Raw genomic sequence first — 18,476 nt, 5'->3', positions numbered from 1 at the left:
CCGAGCCAAGCTGCGTGAAAACGCCGGTGGCGACCAGGACCATTTCTGCTCCGATGAGGGTGAGTCGACCGTGACCATTTCTGCTTGCGACAAATTCATATATTATTGTTACTAGTTGAATACCCGTGCGTTGCAACGGAAACAAAAATTACACAAGATGACATCAAACATATGCAAAAGCTATAGCATACATCAATGGATCTAAAAGTGACAAAAAAGAAGCTAGAATCGTAACCCAGCTAAATGCAATTACTCAAATGCATCAGGAGTTTGCAGGCAATCTGTTTGTGCTAGCCTGCAGTCCTCTTGTATCAGATGTCAAAGTTGTAACATGTAAGGAGGTAAATTTGTTAGGTTTGGAATCAAAATAAAATACTCGTAACGGATACTATTTCTTAGTATCAGTATTCACTACTAATTCAGGTCGTGGATAGCCCTTTCTAAGGTCCTAGATTGTCCCAGATTGTCAAATATACACCTATATCTGCATCCATCAAGTTGCTCATTTCGCTGTTGAAGTCCTCATCTTCTGCCAAGTCATACGAAGCATCAGTGGAGTTACAGTACACCACAAGATTTGCCAAAAGATGGCACACGCCATACAAAACATTTTCAGTGAGCACATTGGTGCCTTAAATAAGAAAATAAAGAGGGGCAAAAACGTGAACAACAAATGGTTGTGAATGCATTCTACTACTTGTAGCACCTCAAAGGTCATTGAATTGAAGGCAAGTATGCAGCAGCGAAGAAAAACTCCAAGTTGACTATTTGGAGCCAGAAATACGTCCTCCACACTTACACCTTCTGGTGCAGTGAGCACACCTGGCAAAAATAATTTCAGAGCAAGCTGTGACTGTGAGCTGTCTATTTAAAAGCCTCTCTATGAAAGAAAATAAAGAACTCAAAAACATACACACGTGATGTGAACCTCACCTCGTAGCTCATCGAAAAAGTTGAACAAATCATCAGGTGAGTTCAGTGCTGACAGGGTACCTTGTCAGCTGCTCACAGAGCCAACCATTAGCTAAATCGTCTACCGCCTTGTGCCTTCAGCTGCCTTAAAAGTTCTTCCAGTGGAGGCTCCAAAAAATCCTCACATGACTACAAGATTAATAAGTTAAAAAGACATGTTTAACTTCTGAGAGAAATGGAGCGAAATGATGGATCCGATAAACAATGAAGCAGGTTATATTGACAAGGTTGCGGTTGCAAAGTTATAGTGATAATATGGTTGTTTTGATTGTTTTGCTCAACACTAAATGGTTCATTCACTCGCAGAAAGTATAAGCCGGATCTACATTTCAACAGCAGCTGGTAGATCATGCCTCTAATTCCCAATTCCTGATGTAAGCATTAACGGCTGATGATCTATCTACAGCTAGATACAAATCACTACTTTGTTTGTCATGTTGTGACACTAAATTCATTCCCCGCATAAAGTAGTAGCTGGGTCTACATTTCAACACCATTGTTTTTTTTTTTGGAAAAAATCCAACACCATTTTTTTGGGGAAAAAAAATCAACACCATTTAGTAAGTGATACAGGGTTTAGAACAATTTGATGCTGCTAATTCCAAAATGGCTAACACCCAAGTGCCCCGGATTCGAAACACTAACTCCACATCACCAGATACAGGTGGTGAGCACACGACAGCGACAGGAACATGAGCGACAGCATTCCAAGGGGAAGCAAGCAAGCAAGCGCGCGTGTGTGTACCTAGGTGAGCGTGAAGAGGAAGAGCCCAAGGCGGTTGTGGTGCCCAACGGACTCAAACGGGAAGGGCAGCCCCGCCCCGCCACCCACCTGCGCCGGCGGCGCGAAGACCTGCACCAGGTGCCATTTTCAGTGGAGCAGTAGCGAGACGAAGCGACAATGCACGAGTGGGAGTGTGTGCAGTGGTTGTGCTCCTAGTGTGATTGATACTTGTGTTCTTTTGGAAATAAATGAAGGTTTTAACTTATTGCCAAAAGGTACGATGGAGAATACTTGCAGTTTTTTATTTTTGGTAAGTCATTCAATACTATGTATAAAACATGTCCCGCAGATTGTTGATTGTAAGTGGAGTTATGTTATTACTAATTGTTAGTATTTCAAAGAATCAAACATGATAAAACGGGAAGAGCAATTTTTGCCTTTGAGGTTTAAGATCTTGTACCAGTAGACAGGTAGTTTTTTTAAAAAACAAATGTGGACAAAAACGCGCATGAACTGTCACCACTGGTGACTCTATGGGGGAAAAAAATCGCTGCTGATGATTCAAGGCAGCGAATCAGTAGGTGAGAGAGGAATATACACGAGCAGAAATTTATGCACAGAAGTAACTCTAACCTCTCAACCAGACGCATACACAATTGACACAAGCATTAAAACGGTGATGAAACAAGGCGTCTGAGGCAGGCATTTTATCGAACAGTTGAGGGTCAACAGGCGAGAGAAGCTAAAAAAATGCGACGCTTCACGAGATCGTGCCTTGGCATCCCATCCCAGCCGATTCACATGCTCAAGTGATCCATTGCTGCTACGTCTGGTACCCAATCTGCCACTTATTTTAGGCGACTGAACAGAGTTCCCAACAGATTGATTGTGTCAGAGTTCAGCCAAAAAAGGGAAAGGGAAATAACGACGGTGAGTGGATGAGAAAAGCAGACCAGCGATCATCAGCGAAGGCCGGGTTGCAAGAACGGTCCACCGGCGGTGAACGGCGAGGACGCCCCCGGAGGCCGTGGGACGGCGATGCCGGGCTCGAAGGGGGTGACGGGCCGGCCGGGGTCTGCTGGCCTCTCGTTCTCCATCGGCTGCTGCATCGTGTCGAACACCTGCGGAATCGAGCGGCGGCGGAACCGAGGAAAGATCAGAACTTTTTACGCGCATGTGATCCGCGTGTTTTCCGATCGGATCCCGCCGGCACGGCCGGATCTGGCGGGAGCGGTGAGATTCGGGGGGAGGACGTACCGGGATCGGAGCGGCCAGGCGATGCTCTGGCGTCGATCAGGGCGCCGAGGGGGCGCGGAGGCGAGGGGCGATCGGATGCGGAGGAGGCGACGCGAGCGAGCGAGTGAAATGGAGGAGCGTTTCTCACGGGGAGCGGATGACGTGAGACGCGGGCGGGCGGACGAGAAAGAGAGACCACATGTCAGAAATAACAAGGTGGCTGCGGCACATCCATGAAAGGGCCGGCGGGTGGCTGTGGCCTGAGGGGCTCGTTGGAACATCCGCGGGTTGGGTCTGATGGCCCAGTTTCCAAAATTTTGGCCCGAGCGCGTGTGACTTAGGGGGCACGGGATGTAGGCCAGCGACGCACACGACGTATGACGAAAGTCGTGGTTTAAAGGAGTAGAGATTTATCATTATTAGTGTTGCTACTTATCCCTTTGTGGTGACAATTTTCTTCCAATTCATCGTAATCTTTCGAATTAGTTTAGCTGCTGCTTTTCCTGACCGGACATGCAACCAAAAAATCAAATTTCAATGTAAACACGAAAAACTCAAACAATGACTTATGGAAAAGGAGAAAAATGTGGGTCAAATTCAGGCCCGTACGATCAATGCCCGAAGGCGTCACGAAGAGCAGACATGCTCCGCTCTCCGTGCACACTACCACTCTTCCTTCCTTTTCATCATCCAGTGCACCGGCTTATTGTGTACGGATTCAAAAGAATACAAAAGCAGAACCCAGAAGAAATCAAAACCTCTTGATGTTATTTACAAGAATCTAACGTTCGAGCAAGATTTGACAGTTGATCAGATAATTGTAGTCTGATTTTTTGAGTCAACACAACTATGCGTTTCTGTGAAGGTTTATCCTCACATCAACGGGACCAAATCTTGCACTCTGCATTACCCAGCGGGGGAAAGAAAACGAACTCCAAGGAAACAAACAATCAGTTAAATAGATAGCAAGAAGAATGTCAGAAATCATTGGATTGGGCAGGCTCAGAAGGATCCATTGGTTTCTCTCAGTCAGCAGGGCGGAAACAAGGTGGCCTCCGTCCCTCAGAAAATCCCTTATCAGTACGCATCACGGCCTCCAAAACCAAGATCCTGGCCAGAGAGTAGCAACAGAAAGATCAAGAAACCAAAGAGAAAATGCAACGGCGGATTGCAGGGCCAAGCAAGAGGAGAACGCATCCATCTGGACCACGAGGGTGCGCAGCGGCGGGCGGAGGGAGGCGAGACGAGATGGTGGCAAAGCTTGCGAATATATAGTGGACAATGGCGGGCTAGGGTTTTTCAGATCTGGGCTTCTCAGGCCGCTTTGAAGTTTTACGATGGGCCTACTGTTTTGTCCAGCCCAACCGAAGCAAGGACTGCCCCAGTCGAATTCAGACGGGTCAGTTTCTTTCTTTTCGGTTTTTTTTTTTTGAGAGAGAGAGAGACAAATGGGTCTGTTTTCTTTACGGAGCCAAACTTTCTTGCCTTCTCTCTCAAAAAAATCATATTGCCTAACTTGCAACGGCAACGAGTGTCACGGCAAGTGCATGGAAGAACTGGACCAAATTTTGAGTATGGAGCTTGCGAATTTTGAAGTATATACTACACCCCAGTTTCCTTCAAAATCGAGAATGCTGCTGCACGGTGTCGAGTAACGGAGAAAAGGAGAATAACGTGAAAGAGAAAGCACCAATTCGGGTGCGAAAAATAGGAAAAAGCATACAAAGCTGATCCTGGATGTATCAGTATCAATATAATGCATATTTGTATAATAGTCCAATCCTCTCTGACACAGACAAAAAAAAACTATATTCGAAACCTGTGAGTGTGAAAATCCGCGAATCGCCGCTTTCCAGTTTCACTCCACAAGGAAAGAATACGCAAACAAAAGCAACCTGAAGACGACCGTTGCAAACCGGAAAAGAACTGCCTTTTTCTTTTCAGTTGCAAATCTCTTAATAACCTAGATTAGAGTACCTCTAACCAATTTTCTAAATCTTGTTTCCTATATATTCATTCAGAGTCTCTACAAAAAATTCTGTTTATTTTTTTACGTGCTCCAACCGACTTTCTAAATTTCGCTATCTAAATTTCGCTCATCTATATTTTAGTATACTATAAATAGAAATATTTGCAATGGTTAAATTTTGTATATGTTTGAATTCAAATTGAATTAAAAGAAGAATATCACATAAAATGATAAAAATACATATAAATAGAGCATTATAAAGTAACTTACTTTTTCACCATATAAACTGGGTTAGAAAATAATTTTAGAAATTAGTCCATCACATAAAAAGAATATTAATGAATTTTTCCATATTTTTTAGAATTTATTTGAAACTCTAACAATTGCTAGTTATAAAAATAGCATTTTTTTTAGAATTTTACACATGCTCTTTAGGTGAATCTAATTAAAATAGGTTGCATATAAATTATAGAAAACATAAAAAAAAATTCTATGATTTTTTAGCAATGTAAGACCAATGTTTTGAGTAGAGAAGATAGAAAGGAGAAATTGGAGCTACTGAGTACTGTTTATAATGGATTCACAGTCATCGTCGACGTATAGCGAGCCTCTCCCACTCGCTACATCCAGCGATCAAGGCGGAGCAGACAGTGAGTGAGCAAAAATGACGAGGCAGTTGGAGACCTTTTTTTGTGCCAACTCATTATTTTTTGCGATGGTGAGCCGGATAAAAAGCTAGTTGGAGTTGCTCTTAAGGGTCAGGAGTGAGGGATTTAGGTTTGGGGTTTAGAGGGATGACAAGAGAGGCTGGCTGGATCGATAGTGGTGGCGAGCAATGGTTGGATGGTGAGGGTTGATGATAGTGTCGTATGCCGCTATGGTTAGCAAGGTAACAACTGGTATCGACAGATCTAGAAAGAGGGCAGGGCAGAAGAGTTCACCGAAGTTGGAGGAGAACGGAATGTTCATAAATAAAAGGGGGTTGCTATGGGAGGGAGGGGCATAACTGAGGGTCTGTTTGTTTCAACTTCAGATCGTGGCTTTTAGTTTTTACAATATGAAGCTGAAACAAACAGACAACTTTTGGTTATAGCTTTTTAAAATCTGCTGATTGGATTATAGGAATCTGAAAAGTTGATTTTTCTCAGCTTTTGATAAATTGTGAAAGTCCATTTTACTAAACTGTCCATCAAATTTTTTTAAAATCTACAATCTAAAAACTTTTCACAATCTAACTTTTTATAATCCAACTTTTCACAATCCAACATCTATAAACTGCTTTTATAAATTTCCAACTAAAACAAACAGGGTCTGAGCCTCACCGGCAAGTCACGAGAGATAATAATCGTGGCAGGTCAAGAGAGCAGGCACTCGCGGTGGCGTGTCAATGGTGTCGGGGTCGTGTGGGTACGAGGAGGGTGAGGTGTCGAGGATATGATTAAAAAATGGGCGGATGTGGACCAAATCTAAGGCCATCTCCAGCGGCTACCTTAAATTTTCATCCTCAAAAATACTATTACAGCATCCTCTATCACTATTACAGCATCCCTTATTTTTTCATCTCCAGCAGCTACTCCATTTCCTATCTTCTACTCCTCTTTTTCTCTCCCTGGGCCCATCTGTCAGCCTCTGTGAACAGTGTTACTACAGTACTGCTACAGTCCCCGACGCGCCTCCGGGCCCACTGTCAATCCCTGCGAGCAGTGCTGCTACAGTGCTGCTATGCGTCACTGTTTGGCACTATATCACTGGATGAAGTATCTGCTGGAGTGCAATTTTCAGTGCTACAGGTGCTGCTGGAGTTGACCTAATGGTCTAGGTAAGTGACAGAAACAAATGCGATAAGGAGACGGACCTTTTTTCTTTATTCCATCATGAAAATTTACATAGCATTTACTTTACAATAGAAATACTTGGACCCCAACATTAGTCAGGTCAGCAGATAGTGCTAACATCATTTGTTGTTAGGTTGGCCCCAAAAAAATGTGGATGCAGCACTAAAAAATATCATTTATAGTTACAAGGCGCCTAAACGATCAGTTAGTTTTAGGTAAGTACCTTGGCAGCCCAAGAATGAATTTTGCAACATTTCAATAAATATATCATCCAAAATTATATTAAAATCATTTCCCTTTGTCCCATATAGATATATACAGGTATTGGAAAAAGGAGAAGGAATTAGCTTAAGGTTGGTCTATATACACACAAGACTGGAGGCAGACATAGTAGCTGTCAGCTGATGTCCTCACCGGACCTCTGCAAGTCTGTTCACTGGACACTGCTGAGTGCGGTTGCGCCTCCAAAACTGAATGCAAGAACAGGTCTCGTGTCAACAGTCAACAACCATATATAATAATAGCAATAAAGGGCTTCTCTGCAGACAGGAAAGCTAATAAACAAACAAATTTGGTTACACTATTTCAGTCGGACTTCACTGCAGTGGATTCAAGACGGCATTACAAGCGGTGGCTTAAAACAAATTTTCGAATGGGCGTCATTCATCAATTCATTACGGGACAGAATGACATTAGAATTCATGTGCCCTTTTTTCTCGCCTGATCTATTTCATGATAATCTGAAAAAGGAAATTTATCCTCAAACTTTAACTACCATTTTACTTAATAATTTTTTCCATCTAGGAAGCAAATCTACAGCAAAAAATACCAACTACTTAATTGGAACCTTATCAATTCAGAAAGTGCGACTGCAACAAAGTAGCTATAATATAAAGATTGTAGAATAAGCAAATGCCGAAGATTCTTGCCTATTGGAACCTTCATCGAGAGACCAGTAGAAGGTGGGGAGAATTTAGAACCAGATTTCTGGCTTAAGCTTATGTTGGCGCCAAGGAAAAAGAAAAATAAGAGATTGTACACCCTCCAACTGAAATCATAGAATGTATATCTGTTAGAAGAATCCTCTGAGTGTGCATCTGAGAAAGAATTCTTACTTGCACATATACTCGATAAAAATGAAAGATATAGCTCTTCATATCAAGAATACAAAGAAGATTGAGCAAATCACTTGAGCAAGACTAGTTCAGCGGTATGTTTCTAAAGCATGAGTACAATTAGAAGGTTCAGTGGAGCCTAGAGATAGTACAAAAAGCCTTTTTGTCCCAAGCAAGACTGGGTAGGACCAGGGTAAAAAAATAGAACTACACAAATATTACTTACCGATACAACAGATAACGATTAGGTCCATGTCAAAACTTGGATTCGGTTACTCATCAGACATCCAAACTGAGAATGTTGCATGTAGCAATTTACATCCACAGGCTAACTCTTGGTAAAATTTCCATTATGCGGTTTAGCATAGTCGAAATGATCATCCTCAAGAAATACTTCCAGGTGACAAAAATGGCAGTGTGACTTGGTAAAAATCCCATTTTGACAGTTTGGCACTGGTCAAAACGATCACCCATAATTAAAATACTTCCAGGCAACACAAATGCCACTGTGAATTCCCCTTCATTCTCAATAGTTTACTGGCTGACCTCGATTCAACTCTACTCCCATCTTGGGGGTACCGTGTTAGCAGAAATGCCAAAGCAACCTTGCAATCATATATCTTTATTCACAGGAAAATGTTTGATGTTCTATTACTTAACACTTTCATGATTGATATACTCCAACGAGTTACGAATCAATTGCAGCAACCCCTTCACATTATGGAAACTAAAATCAAGTACTTCCCTTAAAAGAGCAACACCATCAACCTGATCCTTTCCAATACCAGAAAGATAAGCAGACAATAAATTTTGTGATTTTCTGGTTCCCTCAAATGCATTATTTATGTCCTCTGCCTGTAAAAAGAATCATTCATGAAACAGAATGCTTGCTTACAAATAGAAGAGCCATTTAACTCATTTTTGATCAAGATATATCATGAACCATCGCATGGAAATATGGAATTATAACACAAGTTCTCTGTTGTGGACTATCAACCAGGAAAAGATAACTACTTAACACCTGAAGTAACAAGAACCAATTCATACATATAAATGAAAAGGTTTGAGGATTTTAATATAATATATTATGGCGGTCAAAGTAGCGTTTGAAGACAGTGTCCAAATATCAATTTTCTTGCGAATCGAGGGAGCAGTTTTAGATCTGAATAACCAGACTGGCATCACAATTCTAAGTAACGTCAATAAAAATTGCTGCCAGATTTAAAGAGAGACTTCACTACACAAACTAGATCCGAAATTTCATGAGCTTCTAAAACATTTGACAAGCATAGCAATAGTGTTGTGAACCTAGTTCACAAAGGGGGTAAAGTAGGTGAAGAGGGGCATCAATTGGGGAGGAATATACCTAAACAGCTGGCCAAAGATCCACCAGGTTCCCAGCTGTGCACCTCTACTTTGGCCGGCTATTTTAGATCTATTCCTCCCCAATCCTTCACCTAACTAGCGCCATTCTACTTCAATGTTTAACCCCGTTGTGAACAAGGTTCACAATAAAAAGCTTCAACAGATGCAATGCCAAACAGCAAATGAAGATGCAAACAAGTGCAAGTGTAGTTTATTAAAAATGACATTGTTGGTCAATATGAGAGTCATTCGGAAGAGTCTGATGTGGAATAGAAATTCGTAATATTATGATTTCAACCATATGAATTCAGTAGGAAGATGATTCTTCAGATAGCACTATCATGCAATTTTTCATATTTAGTCTCCTTGTACCGTTATTTTTTTACTATTACTAGTACCTTTATTATCATTATTGTTTTCTCATCATCTTTTTAGTTGGATCCTGTGGGTTTCATCTCTAGCCTACAAAAAAAAAGCAGTTGGATGGTCTTCATTTTTCTTGTTTCAGCACAGACATGTCTCAGTGAGTAGTGGCAAAAACAAAAAATGTCCCAAACATCAATATTCAATGCCAAAAATAAGGACTTACATAAGCAAGCAATCCCATCAAGTGATGATTGTTACGAGATATGGGATTGCTAGCAATCTGAGAGTATACACCTCTTGCAGAAACAGCCTTAGCAACTGTGCTCTGGTTATTTAAGTTATCAACATCTGAAGCAGAAGATGATGGTGACTCAGCTAGCAAAAAAGAAAAAAGAAATTGAACTATCAGAGTGTTAACCATTTTAACAAAAAGAGTGATGATGAACTCAATTGCATTCATATCACTAGATAAAATGAAGGATGCATCTGTTTCATGCATCTGGGAGACACACTAGACGTCTCCCTTTCTGAATAAAAGATGCATTGAAAATTTGACACGATATTCACCATATCATGCATAAGGTTAAAATGCTAGAATCCTTAGAAACCCTACTTTACTTCATACACAATGCTAAGCTGTTAACTAGTCAAGAATGGAAAATGTAACTCCTCAAGCCATGTTCTTAGAATAAATGCGGATACAACATAATATAGATCAGATGCTGAGATATTGCAGCATCCCCTACTTTATAAGATGTTTGATATGAGGAATATGCAAATCCTAACTCCAGATTGGTTGGAGAAGGGGTCCATCACAATACCGATAAAATGAGTAAAAAGGTTAATCCACAAAAATCATTGGATGACCCCCTGATAGAGCAACTCATCAGAGAGAAGGCTATTCCAAACTAAACAAGCTGTAAATGAACATAGAGGCTTCAGGATATATTAGAATGACTATGCAGCTTCATGAGCTAAAGCACATATAAGGAAAACCTGGAGGGACCATCAAAGATGCTGTCTGCAATGCATGCCTATCTTTAACTGCACCAGGATGTATAAAGAAGGCAGCCTTCATATATGCCACTTCCACACATTTATATGCCAAAGCAGCATTTGCCATTTTCTTAAGTCGCTCAAATTCATGAGCACAAAATCTGTTGAAAACAAGAAGCCAACAGGTTGATATTAGTTAAGTCATGGCACAAAAGCATCATATGAAAATGCACATATGAGTTAAGGGAGCAAGTTAAAGTCTAGATTCTAAGTTCTAACATACTTAAGTCTAGAACTACATACAAAACTATATATTCAGACATTAATCATTTAGAGAACAGTCCCTAACAAACCAACCAAAAAAAAATTCCCTTAAAAGAAATAAAAGTTGTTGCTATCCTGAAAGAATTCAAGAATGTTGAAACTTGGTATAACATCATAAGAATGTTGCTTACCCGCAAAGGTTTCCTGTTTCAGAATATAGTTTCATAGCTTGTATTGTATCCACTTGTTTGGAGCTATCAATATTTGGAGCCTCACAAAGTGAAGCAACATGGAGAAATTTCAGTGCTGCCTCAAAACACATGCTTGTACTCTCAAAGTCATCCCCTTTTTCCTGCAACAATAGATGCGTATGAGGGTCATCGTAATTCGAATGAGAGAAAAACTAAAACTATTTTAAGTAAACTATCAAACACTCAAACCTTCAGACGTTTAGACAAGTGCTTCAAATCCCGAGCTTCCTTCAGTAGAACAGATGCATTTATTGGATTTGAAGCATCACCACTATGAGTTGCTTGCTTCCTAGTTACCAAATTTTCGATAACAGCCTTTTCTAATTGTTTTGCCTTATAGGAGGCATCACCATTTGATGCATTGTTGAATGATGGATGCTGATTGCTTCCTTTGACTGAAGATGGATTTATTTTCAGGTCCTTAGATTGTATATTCCCTTTATCGGACTTAACATTCCCACAAGTCAAGTTTGCATGGTCACTTTGGTTTGAATTGAAATGAGGTGCTGTTTTCACATTTTGATGGGATGATAGATGCTTGTGACCCTGGTTGTCATGTAATGAAAGGGCATCTGAATCAACTTTTTGTTCCGTCACTAGATTCAACTGTCCATTCTTAATGCAGAGTCCAGAATCTTCATTTTTAAGGCATGCATTTGTCAAGTCTTGTTTATCTTTCAGGACGTCCTCATCCTTCAGAACATGATGATTCGTGTCTCCATTAAAGCAACCAGAAACACGAGCCTTGGCTTGCTCAGAATCAGACCCAAAATCATATTTTCTCTTATCTGCAACTGCCCATGAATACCTTCTATGTTGATCCAAAGGATTCTTATCAGATGTTCTCAAGGGCGAAGAAGAAACTGACTCTACAGGAGAAGCCCTTGTTTCCTGAAAATCAGTTTTACTCTTGTGGGAGTTAGATACCTTAGATGAACTGGAAGTGGCAGCCGTAGATGTTTGTGTATGACAGACATTCCTCCTGGTGGAGCTTTCAGAGAGCAATGGATACTGGCAATGGCTATTCTCTTGATGCTGCTCACTTAAACACTCTTTCTCAGCATATATGTGGTCATCAACTCCAGCGACTGTGCCTCTGGCATGCTCAGCTATCCTATCTGTCTTTGACAACTTCAGCTCTGGCCTGGGCTTTTCCTTCACAACATTACTTTCACTTAAAGTTCGTTTTGTAATATACTTTGCGGCAGTATCGCTAGGGTCAGGATCACGCTGGCTTAACTGCCTTTGTTTGAATTTTTTCTTCTTAATGGATAAGTCAGGAAGATCAGATTTTCCTGCATCTGACGTTTTAACGACCCCATCTGAGAAACATATATCTTCACTATGAAAACGCTTACCTGATGAAGGCGAACCATACTTTCCCATGCCAGGTGAAATACTAATATTCTTATGCATGTTGTTGGGAGTTTCATTGGCTGAAGGACTATTTTTGCTTATAACAAATTCAGGGGGACGATGCTTGGCAGGCTCATTGGATTCTTTCTTTATTTTCTTTGATGGTCTCAAGTTATCATGATCAACCCCTACACTGCTCTTCATTGGATGTGTCCGGTCTTTCGCAACATTTTCTCCTGCAGAAGTTGAAACATTTAGAATAAAAACTAGAAAGAAATTAGTAAAATTTAACAAACCGTTAGGTGGTGCACCTTTATCTGAGGATTCTATGTGCTTCCGTCTTTCCTTGAGTTTAGGGAAGCAGTCAACACCATCAGGTCTTCTACTTGAATGAGCATGTAACTTCTTTGAGGGCTTTGACATACCAGCTAAGTCTAAATTATTTGTCGCATTAGCTCCATCATGGGAACCTTTCAGCTTCCCTGATGTACCGGTGGACTGTATATTGCCCTCAAAAGTTGGAGCAGTAGTTGTGCCTATGCCTGATGTAGCATTATCATGAGGACCATCTAGAATGCTATTTTCAGGTGCAGGAACCATATAAAGCGTGCGAAGAGCTCTTGTGGTTTCATCTTCACTTATTTTGCAACTACTCATTCCAGGCCTACAATAAGTTGCAATGCCAATTTGTTAAAGATAAAACAAGCACACTTATAGCACACAATACATTTAACAGTACTTGCAAGTTGCTTGCAAGAATGACAATCTCATGAGTATGATATTGGAATAGAATTTTCCAGACATTCCTGGAGGCAAAACATGAATAAAGAAAATACAAAACAAACAGGTAGAGATCAATTTATAATTTTCAGCAGTTTATTTCTCTTAGGTAATGGAATGATTTGAAAATAAAATAAGTTATATATCAGTTTGCACAGATGATAACTAAGAAAGAAATAATGGAAGGAGAACTTACTCCATCAAATTATTGCAGTAAGAAACACTAACAGATGATAGACAAGGATAACAAATGAAAAGATTAGAGAATGAACAAAGCAGATCTAATGTCTCTTGCAAGAACTTACAGCCAGCTCTGCATGCTACACCGCCATTTTTTGGGAAGTATATCTGGATTCATCCCATAGGGTAAAAGACGCCATTTCTCACACTTATCACAGCACACCCATTGTTCATTTATTACAACAGGTTCTGGAGCAGTCAATTCTGCAGTACCATTCTTGCATGCTGATGGCATAGGATCTGATCTGTCAACAAACAATGGATAGATCTTGTGCTCAACATCATTTCCACCACCTGACTTGTTACCAGTCTCCCCAGATGTAATGGTCTCTTTCTCGTGCTTCATTTTCTTATCCTTGGGATATAAACTAGTCAAATCAATTCTATGATCCAAAGAATAACTCTCATCTTCACCATAAGATTTTCTAGTTATGTCATCATTCAACTGTTTATGTGCTTTGACCTTGACCTTCTTCCTAGACAGGGCAGCTTGCGAAGAGGAAGTTTTCTTCTTGTTGACTTTTATCATTCCAGAAGAATTTCTATCTACATTTTCTGTGATGATATACATGGATTCTGCACTAAGCAGGCTTCCCATTACCTTGCTTTTGTACTCAGATAGTTCATCTTTTACATGCACCACTTGTCCTTTGTCTCTCTCAAGCGATGTAGTTTTATTAGGAATGTTTTGCAGGTGACTTGAGCTGGCACAGGGTTGACTGTTGTACTCATCAGAATCATATTTGGATTTAACCGAAAATCCATGATCAAGTGAAGGTTCTTTCTTAATTTCCTTGTTCTTGTTACTAATGTGTCCTTTCAATGTATCATCCTTTGTTTCCTTCAGTTGATCTGAATTCTCACTCATAAATTTCGCCGACTCCTCAACTGAATGTTCTGTCTTTATGATTCTAGGTAAGAAGATTGAACCTGTATCATCTGAAATATCCTGTAATTGAGGCTTTATTCCCGTATTCACAGCTGATGGATTGCTAAATCTGCATTTTGAACTATTGAAAACAGGAATGTTGCCTTTCTTTTCATCAGACTTAATTTCCTTCGCCATCTGATTTTTGTTATCAAGAGTAGCAGAGGTTGTATAGCCCCATTCTCTGCGCAATTCTGCTTTGTCATCCTGAAGTTCAGGTGCTTCATGTTTTTCTATTATAGCTTTTGGCTTTTCTCTCAGTTCTAAAACATTTCCTGCAAGGGGTGAAAGCAAGAGTCCTCCAGGTACAGAATGGCAGGCCATAATCTGTTCAAACAACACAATGGATTAACTCTTAAAAATCAATCATATAAGGCTTTGCTACAAAATACAAATTGATAGGGCAAAACTTAACCTGGAAAATGGTACTTGGAGATTCATCAGGTAAAACTTCGGCCACTGGAGCCCCAGCGCTCCCATCTAGGCTGCCTTCCATAGATGATGAAGGGGAAATGTCGAGGCCCAGGCCACTGTATATAGCAGCAGTATTTCTTGCCAAACTTCTATTGATATTTACCTTGATACGTATTTTTGGTGCCTTCTGCTTAGGACCATCGACTCCTCTATTCAACATCTGTTGAGAGGGATTACCATTGCTCTCATTGGATATCCGACAGTGATCATTTTTCCTGCTGCTATCTAATGCAGTCTTGACAAAATGATTCTTTTGTGCAGTCTGGAAGCACATTGTAATATTTTAATAGGGTGACATTTAGGCAGTAATCCTAGTAAGTCAACATGGTGTGAACTTTGTAGAAGTGTACCTCCGTTGGCACATATGGTGATCTAGAGGCACTGCCATGGTTCAGTGGAACTGCAGAGCTTCTAGATTGAGATAAGACCAAAGGGGAATGCAGGTATGTTGGCAAGAACGAACCATAGGACCCATACTGTGACCCTATGTAGCGCGAACCATTTTTCACATAAGGCAGACATCATAAGTAACTCTAGAGCAAATAGGGTGGCAACTTGTAAACTTACCCAAGTGCTCAGCAGATATTTCGCCTTCAAATTTCTTCTGGAAACAACCCAACAAATTTTGAAGTCTTACATCCTGTAAAGTACAAGATACTTAATCCTTTTAGTGGATACCCCAAGAGGAGGAAGCAGTTCTCTAAGAGTATATAAAAACATAAAGTGCGTCTGTAAAAAGAGAAAGCAGCTTCTTGAAGTATATATAGGTATAGAGCAATGAATGTTGAATGCGCTATCCACTGTCTCTGGGTATCAATAGAAGCAGTGAAGCATAGCTTAGCAAGATTAATTCAGTAACCAAAAATACTCATTTTCCACTTAAATAATTTGAAGAGGTAAGGACCCCAGAACCATCATATAACAAATAAATTTAGTCCTCTAAATAAAAAAAAAGCTCAAATGAGTTGCCTCCCAACATATGCGAGATGTACAATCAACTCCCTCACTGTTAAGAAGAACTGGATTACTGGAAGCTGGACTCAGAATGCACCCGTGAATGTATGTCTATGTCCTTTTTAACCAAACAAATTTCATGTGGACATAGGCACATCAAGCAGCAGAACAGAGTGAGAAATATCAATGTAGCAATAGATAACCATGATGAATAAAATTCTAGAATAAATCAAACATTCCATGTGATATTGCAATCCTAATGATAAAATATTTTTTTTGAACGGAAAACTGGCAGTAGCTATTGGGGCAAAAACCTAGAAATTCCTACATCAGTCAAAAAAGGAAAATTTAATTAAGAAATAATTATAAATGAACTCTGAAAAATCAGGTAAAGGGAAAAATATTTTTTTGTATATCTATTGCCTATCAGCACAGATCTAGGTAACAGAAACTGATTTGTGTGCATCCTACCAATCCCAGAGTAAAAAGGATGTGCAAAAAGGCCGTGGTCTTTGTTCAGTACATAAACCAGCTCTGTCACTTCATAGATCCACATATGGAATAGGAAACTCATACATGTAGGATTAGAAACAGAAAATGTAGCACACTATTTGAAGTTTTACTCAAATATGGCTCATCAGTTGTACATAATTTTGTATCACCTAAGGCTATTATAGTATTATTAACGTTCAAACAGTTGGGGCTAAAAATATCTTTTGAAACATGAGCTTCACAAGCAAGCTTAATGAAAGAACTAATTAGGCTAGCAAACCAGAATAGATAAGCTATGTCACAATGAAAAATATTTTGCTCTGCCCTCAAACTTTAGGTGCACACTGATTTTGTTGCCCATGAAGGTGGATAATGATCTAAAAATCAAATATCACAAGATCAATTTCAATCTCTTACCAAAAAAGCATGACCTTTGCACAATAATATAGAGGCTTTGGCCTTGGTAACAAATGGCATCAACTACCAAGCCAATGAGTCCATTCTGTTCATACACTATCCGCAAGAACATAGCGGAGGTTTCACCATAGCAACCCAGTAATGAATCATCCAAAAGCAAATGAAACCGAAAAGTGCCCATGGAATCAACCCTCGAAACCATGCTACATGACAATCACCTGCAAATGTCTTGCAAGTATGCATCGCTTCAGAGATACTCATAGAGATCTAGTAAATGTAGCACTGAAATTAAGAAAGCTTTGGAATGTACAGGATTCTAGACGTAACAACGAACTACTTTCGCATTCTCACGACAGCTATCAACCACATTCCCATCGCACCACAGAGGCCAGCAATTAACTGACAAAATCATAAACCCCCGTTTGTACAAGAGCCATGATAAACTATTCAGATTAAACAACCAACCATATTGATCAGTAATCACCACGTCAACCAAAAACGGTAATTTCTCCGCATAGACGCCGCAAAATTAACCTAAAGTTCCGCAACGCTACAGCCAAGCTAATCAGAACTACTGATGCACGAAAAACCCAAAATTCCGCAACGCTACAAAAACCATGGCCATACAAATTATGCAACCACTGCCAGACAAAAATAAAACAAAAACAAGCAGGAAACCACGTACCACCAGCTCATCAGCAATCCAATCCGCACGCAGGAAGAAAAAAAAGGGAAGCGGAGAGGGCCTCTTACGATGTAGGTGAGCGCGTCGGGATCAACGAGCTCGCCGCCGCCGTACCCGTACCCGCTGCCGCAGCCGCCGTACCCGTACTCGCCGCCGCAGCCGCCGTAGGCCGCCTCGCCCTCCTCGAGCTCCAGCTCCCCCTCCTCGTACCCCATCCCCCTGCGCCGCCGCGCCACCTCCTCCTCCCTCCCACTCCGCCTCGCCGCGTCCAGCAGCATCTCACATCGGCCGCCGCGGTGGCGATCCCCGCCGATCGCTGCTCCGCCTAGGGTATTTCGCGTTTTTTTCCCCCTCCCTCCGGTTCAGATTTATTAATTTTTTTCCCTGTTTTTTCGCTCGTCGCCTTCGGTGTCGAAACGAGGAAGACGAGGTAAGGGGAGAAACAGAAATACTGAGTACTACTTGGTACAGGAGAAATAGCACGCGAAATATTAATCGCGGGGCGCCGGGCGAGGAGGAGTATTCCGAGGATTCAGGTGTCGGCGCTTTCACGCACGTGGCAGGGCTGGATGCCGTTGGCTGGTGGTTCAACGGCGCGGACGGGGTGCGGAAGCGGGATCCGGATCCCCTGACTTCAGCGGGATGAAGTCACGAGTGAACAGTAATTCGTGAGTAGATGAACAGTTCTCTGACGTCGATTTACTGTATCATAAGTACTGTAGCAACAGTTCCGTTAATTTACTGTCCATATTTTACTGTTCCGTTATACTGTAGCAGTTCATCTGATCCATCCATCTGTGATCCAACGGTCTACAGACGTTCGAAGTCACCTGACTTCACCAATAGGTGAAGTCAGTGGATCCGATTCCGCGGAAGCAAAAGTAGGTGGAGAAACAGCGCGCGACGTGCCCTCGCTCGATCGTGCGGTGTCGCCGAGCGAGCGTGCCCCGTCCCGAGGAAACGCGCGGCGATGGCGAGAGCGGCAAGCACGTAGGCCGGCCATGGGCGACGCATTGGCTCTCTCCCCTCTCGTCGAGCGTGTCCAAATTGTCCACGG

General features: G+C 41.1%; 1 protein-coding gene, 1 long non-coding RNA gene and 3 other non-coding genes across 8 annotated transcripts; all 5 read right to left on the bottom strand.

The window, feature by feature from the left end:
- Positions 1 to 88: 88 nt before the first annotated feature.
- On the bottom strand, positions 89 to 3,138 carry LOC133885667 (uncharacterized). 3 transcript variants are annotated; one of them, XR_009903248.1, is made up of 6 exons: positions 2,954 to 3,132; positions 2,650 to 2,817; positions 2,330 to 2,557; positions 1,718 to 1,825; positions 934 to 1,101; positions 89 to 822 (listed from the first exon to the last, which is right to left on the bottom strand). It is a non-coding gene; the product is annotated as an uncharacterized LOC133885667 (long non-coding RNA). The 3 variants fall into 3 exon arrangements; XR_009903247.1 differs by having other exon boundaries at positions 1,718 to 2,557; positions 2,954 to 3,138; XR_009903249.1 differs by lacking the exon at positions 2,330 to 2,557 and having other exon boundaries at positions 2,954 to 3,131.
- A 376-nt stretch (positions 3,139 to 3,514) lies between these two features.
- LOC133885974 (small nucleolar RNA snoR100) lies at positions 3,515 to 3,615 on the bottom strand. The gene has a single exon (XR_009903304.1). It is a non-coding gene; the product is annotated as a small nucleolar RNA snoR100 (small nucleolar RNA).
- Positions 3,616 to 3,736: 121 nt separating this feature from the next.
- LOC133885967 (small nucleolar RNA Z155) lies at positions 3,737 to 3,816 on the bottom strand. Its single transcript, XR_009903297.1, has one exon. It is a non-coding gene; the product is annotated as a small nucleolar RNA Z155 (small nucleolar RNA).
- Positions 3,817 to 3,926: 110 nt separating this feature from the next.
- Positions 3,927 to 4,032, bottom strand: LOC133885985 (small nucleolar RNA R41). The gene has a single exon (XR_009903314.1). It is a non-coding gene; the product is annotated as a small nucleolar RNA R41 (small nucleolar RNA).
- A 3,632-nt stretch (positions 4,033 to 7,664) lies between these two features.
- LOC133883846 (cysteine-tryptophan domain-containing zinc finger protein 5-like) lies at positions 7,665 to 17,889 on the bottom strand. 2 transcript variants are annotated; one of them, XM_062323230.1, is made up of 12 exons: positions 17,488 to 17,889; positions 15,439 to 15,511; positions 15,222 to 15,355; positions 14,813 to 15,133; positions 13,535 to 14,724; positions 12,761 to 13,113; positions 11,283 to 12,685; positions 11,034 to 11,194; positions 10,579 to 10,739; positions 9,806 to 9,957; positions 8,078 to 8,706; positions 7,665 to 7,784 (listed from the first exon to the last, which is right to left on the bottom strand). In XM_062323230.1, exons 1-11 carry the CDS (start codon positions 17,695 to 17,697, stop codon positions 8,503 to 8,505), a joined length of 4,362 nt encoding a protein of 1,453 aa, XP_062179214.1. In that variant the 5' UTR covers positions 17,698 to 17,889; the 3' UTR covers positions 7,665 to 7,784; positions 8,078 to 8,502. The 2 variants fall into 2 exon arrangements, with proteins under 2 accessions (XP_062179214.1, XP_062179215.1); XM_062323231.1 differs by having other exon boundaries at positions 9,806 to 9,930.
- Positions 17,890 to 18,476: the final 587 nt, after the last annotated feature.

Source organism: Phragmites australis, chromosome 11 (genome assembly GCF_958298935.1).
Source record: "Phragmites australis chromosome 11, lpPhrAust1.1, whole genome shotgun sequence".
In the NCBI taxonomy this organism is placed as follows: Eukaryota; Viridiplantae; Streptophyta; class Magnoliopsida; order Poales; family Poaceae; genus Phragmites; species Phragmites australis.
The sequence above is the reverse complement of the archived record's forward strand: the minus strand, read 5'-3'. Positions and strand labels throughout refer to the sequence as shown.

What these genes read in the sequence shown, in the direction of transcription:
- LOC133883846 (XM_062323230.1), bottom strand. Translation starts at nt 17,697, where the DNA reads ATGCTGCTGGACGCGGCGAGGCGGAGTGGGAGGGAGGAGGAGGTGGCG. An exon ending in CTCCAAGTACCATTTTCCAG is followed by an intron (nt 14,725 to 14,812) that starts GTTAAGTTTTGC and finishes TTGTTTGAACAG; the next exon opens with ATTATGGCCTGCCATTCTGT. An exon ending in CATAGAATCCTCAGATAAAG is followed by an intron (nt 12,686 to 12,760) that starts GTGCACCACCTA and finishes CAACTTCTGCAG; the next exon opens with GAGAAAATGTTGCGAAAGAC.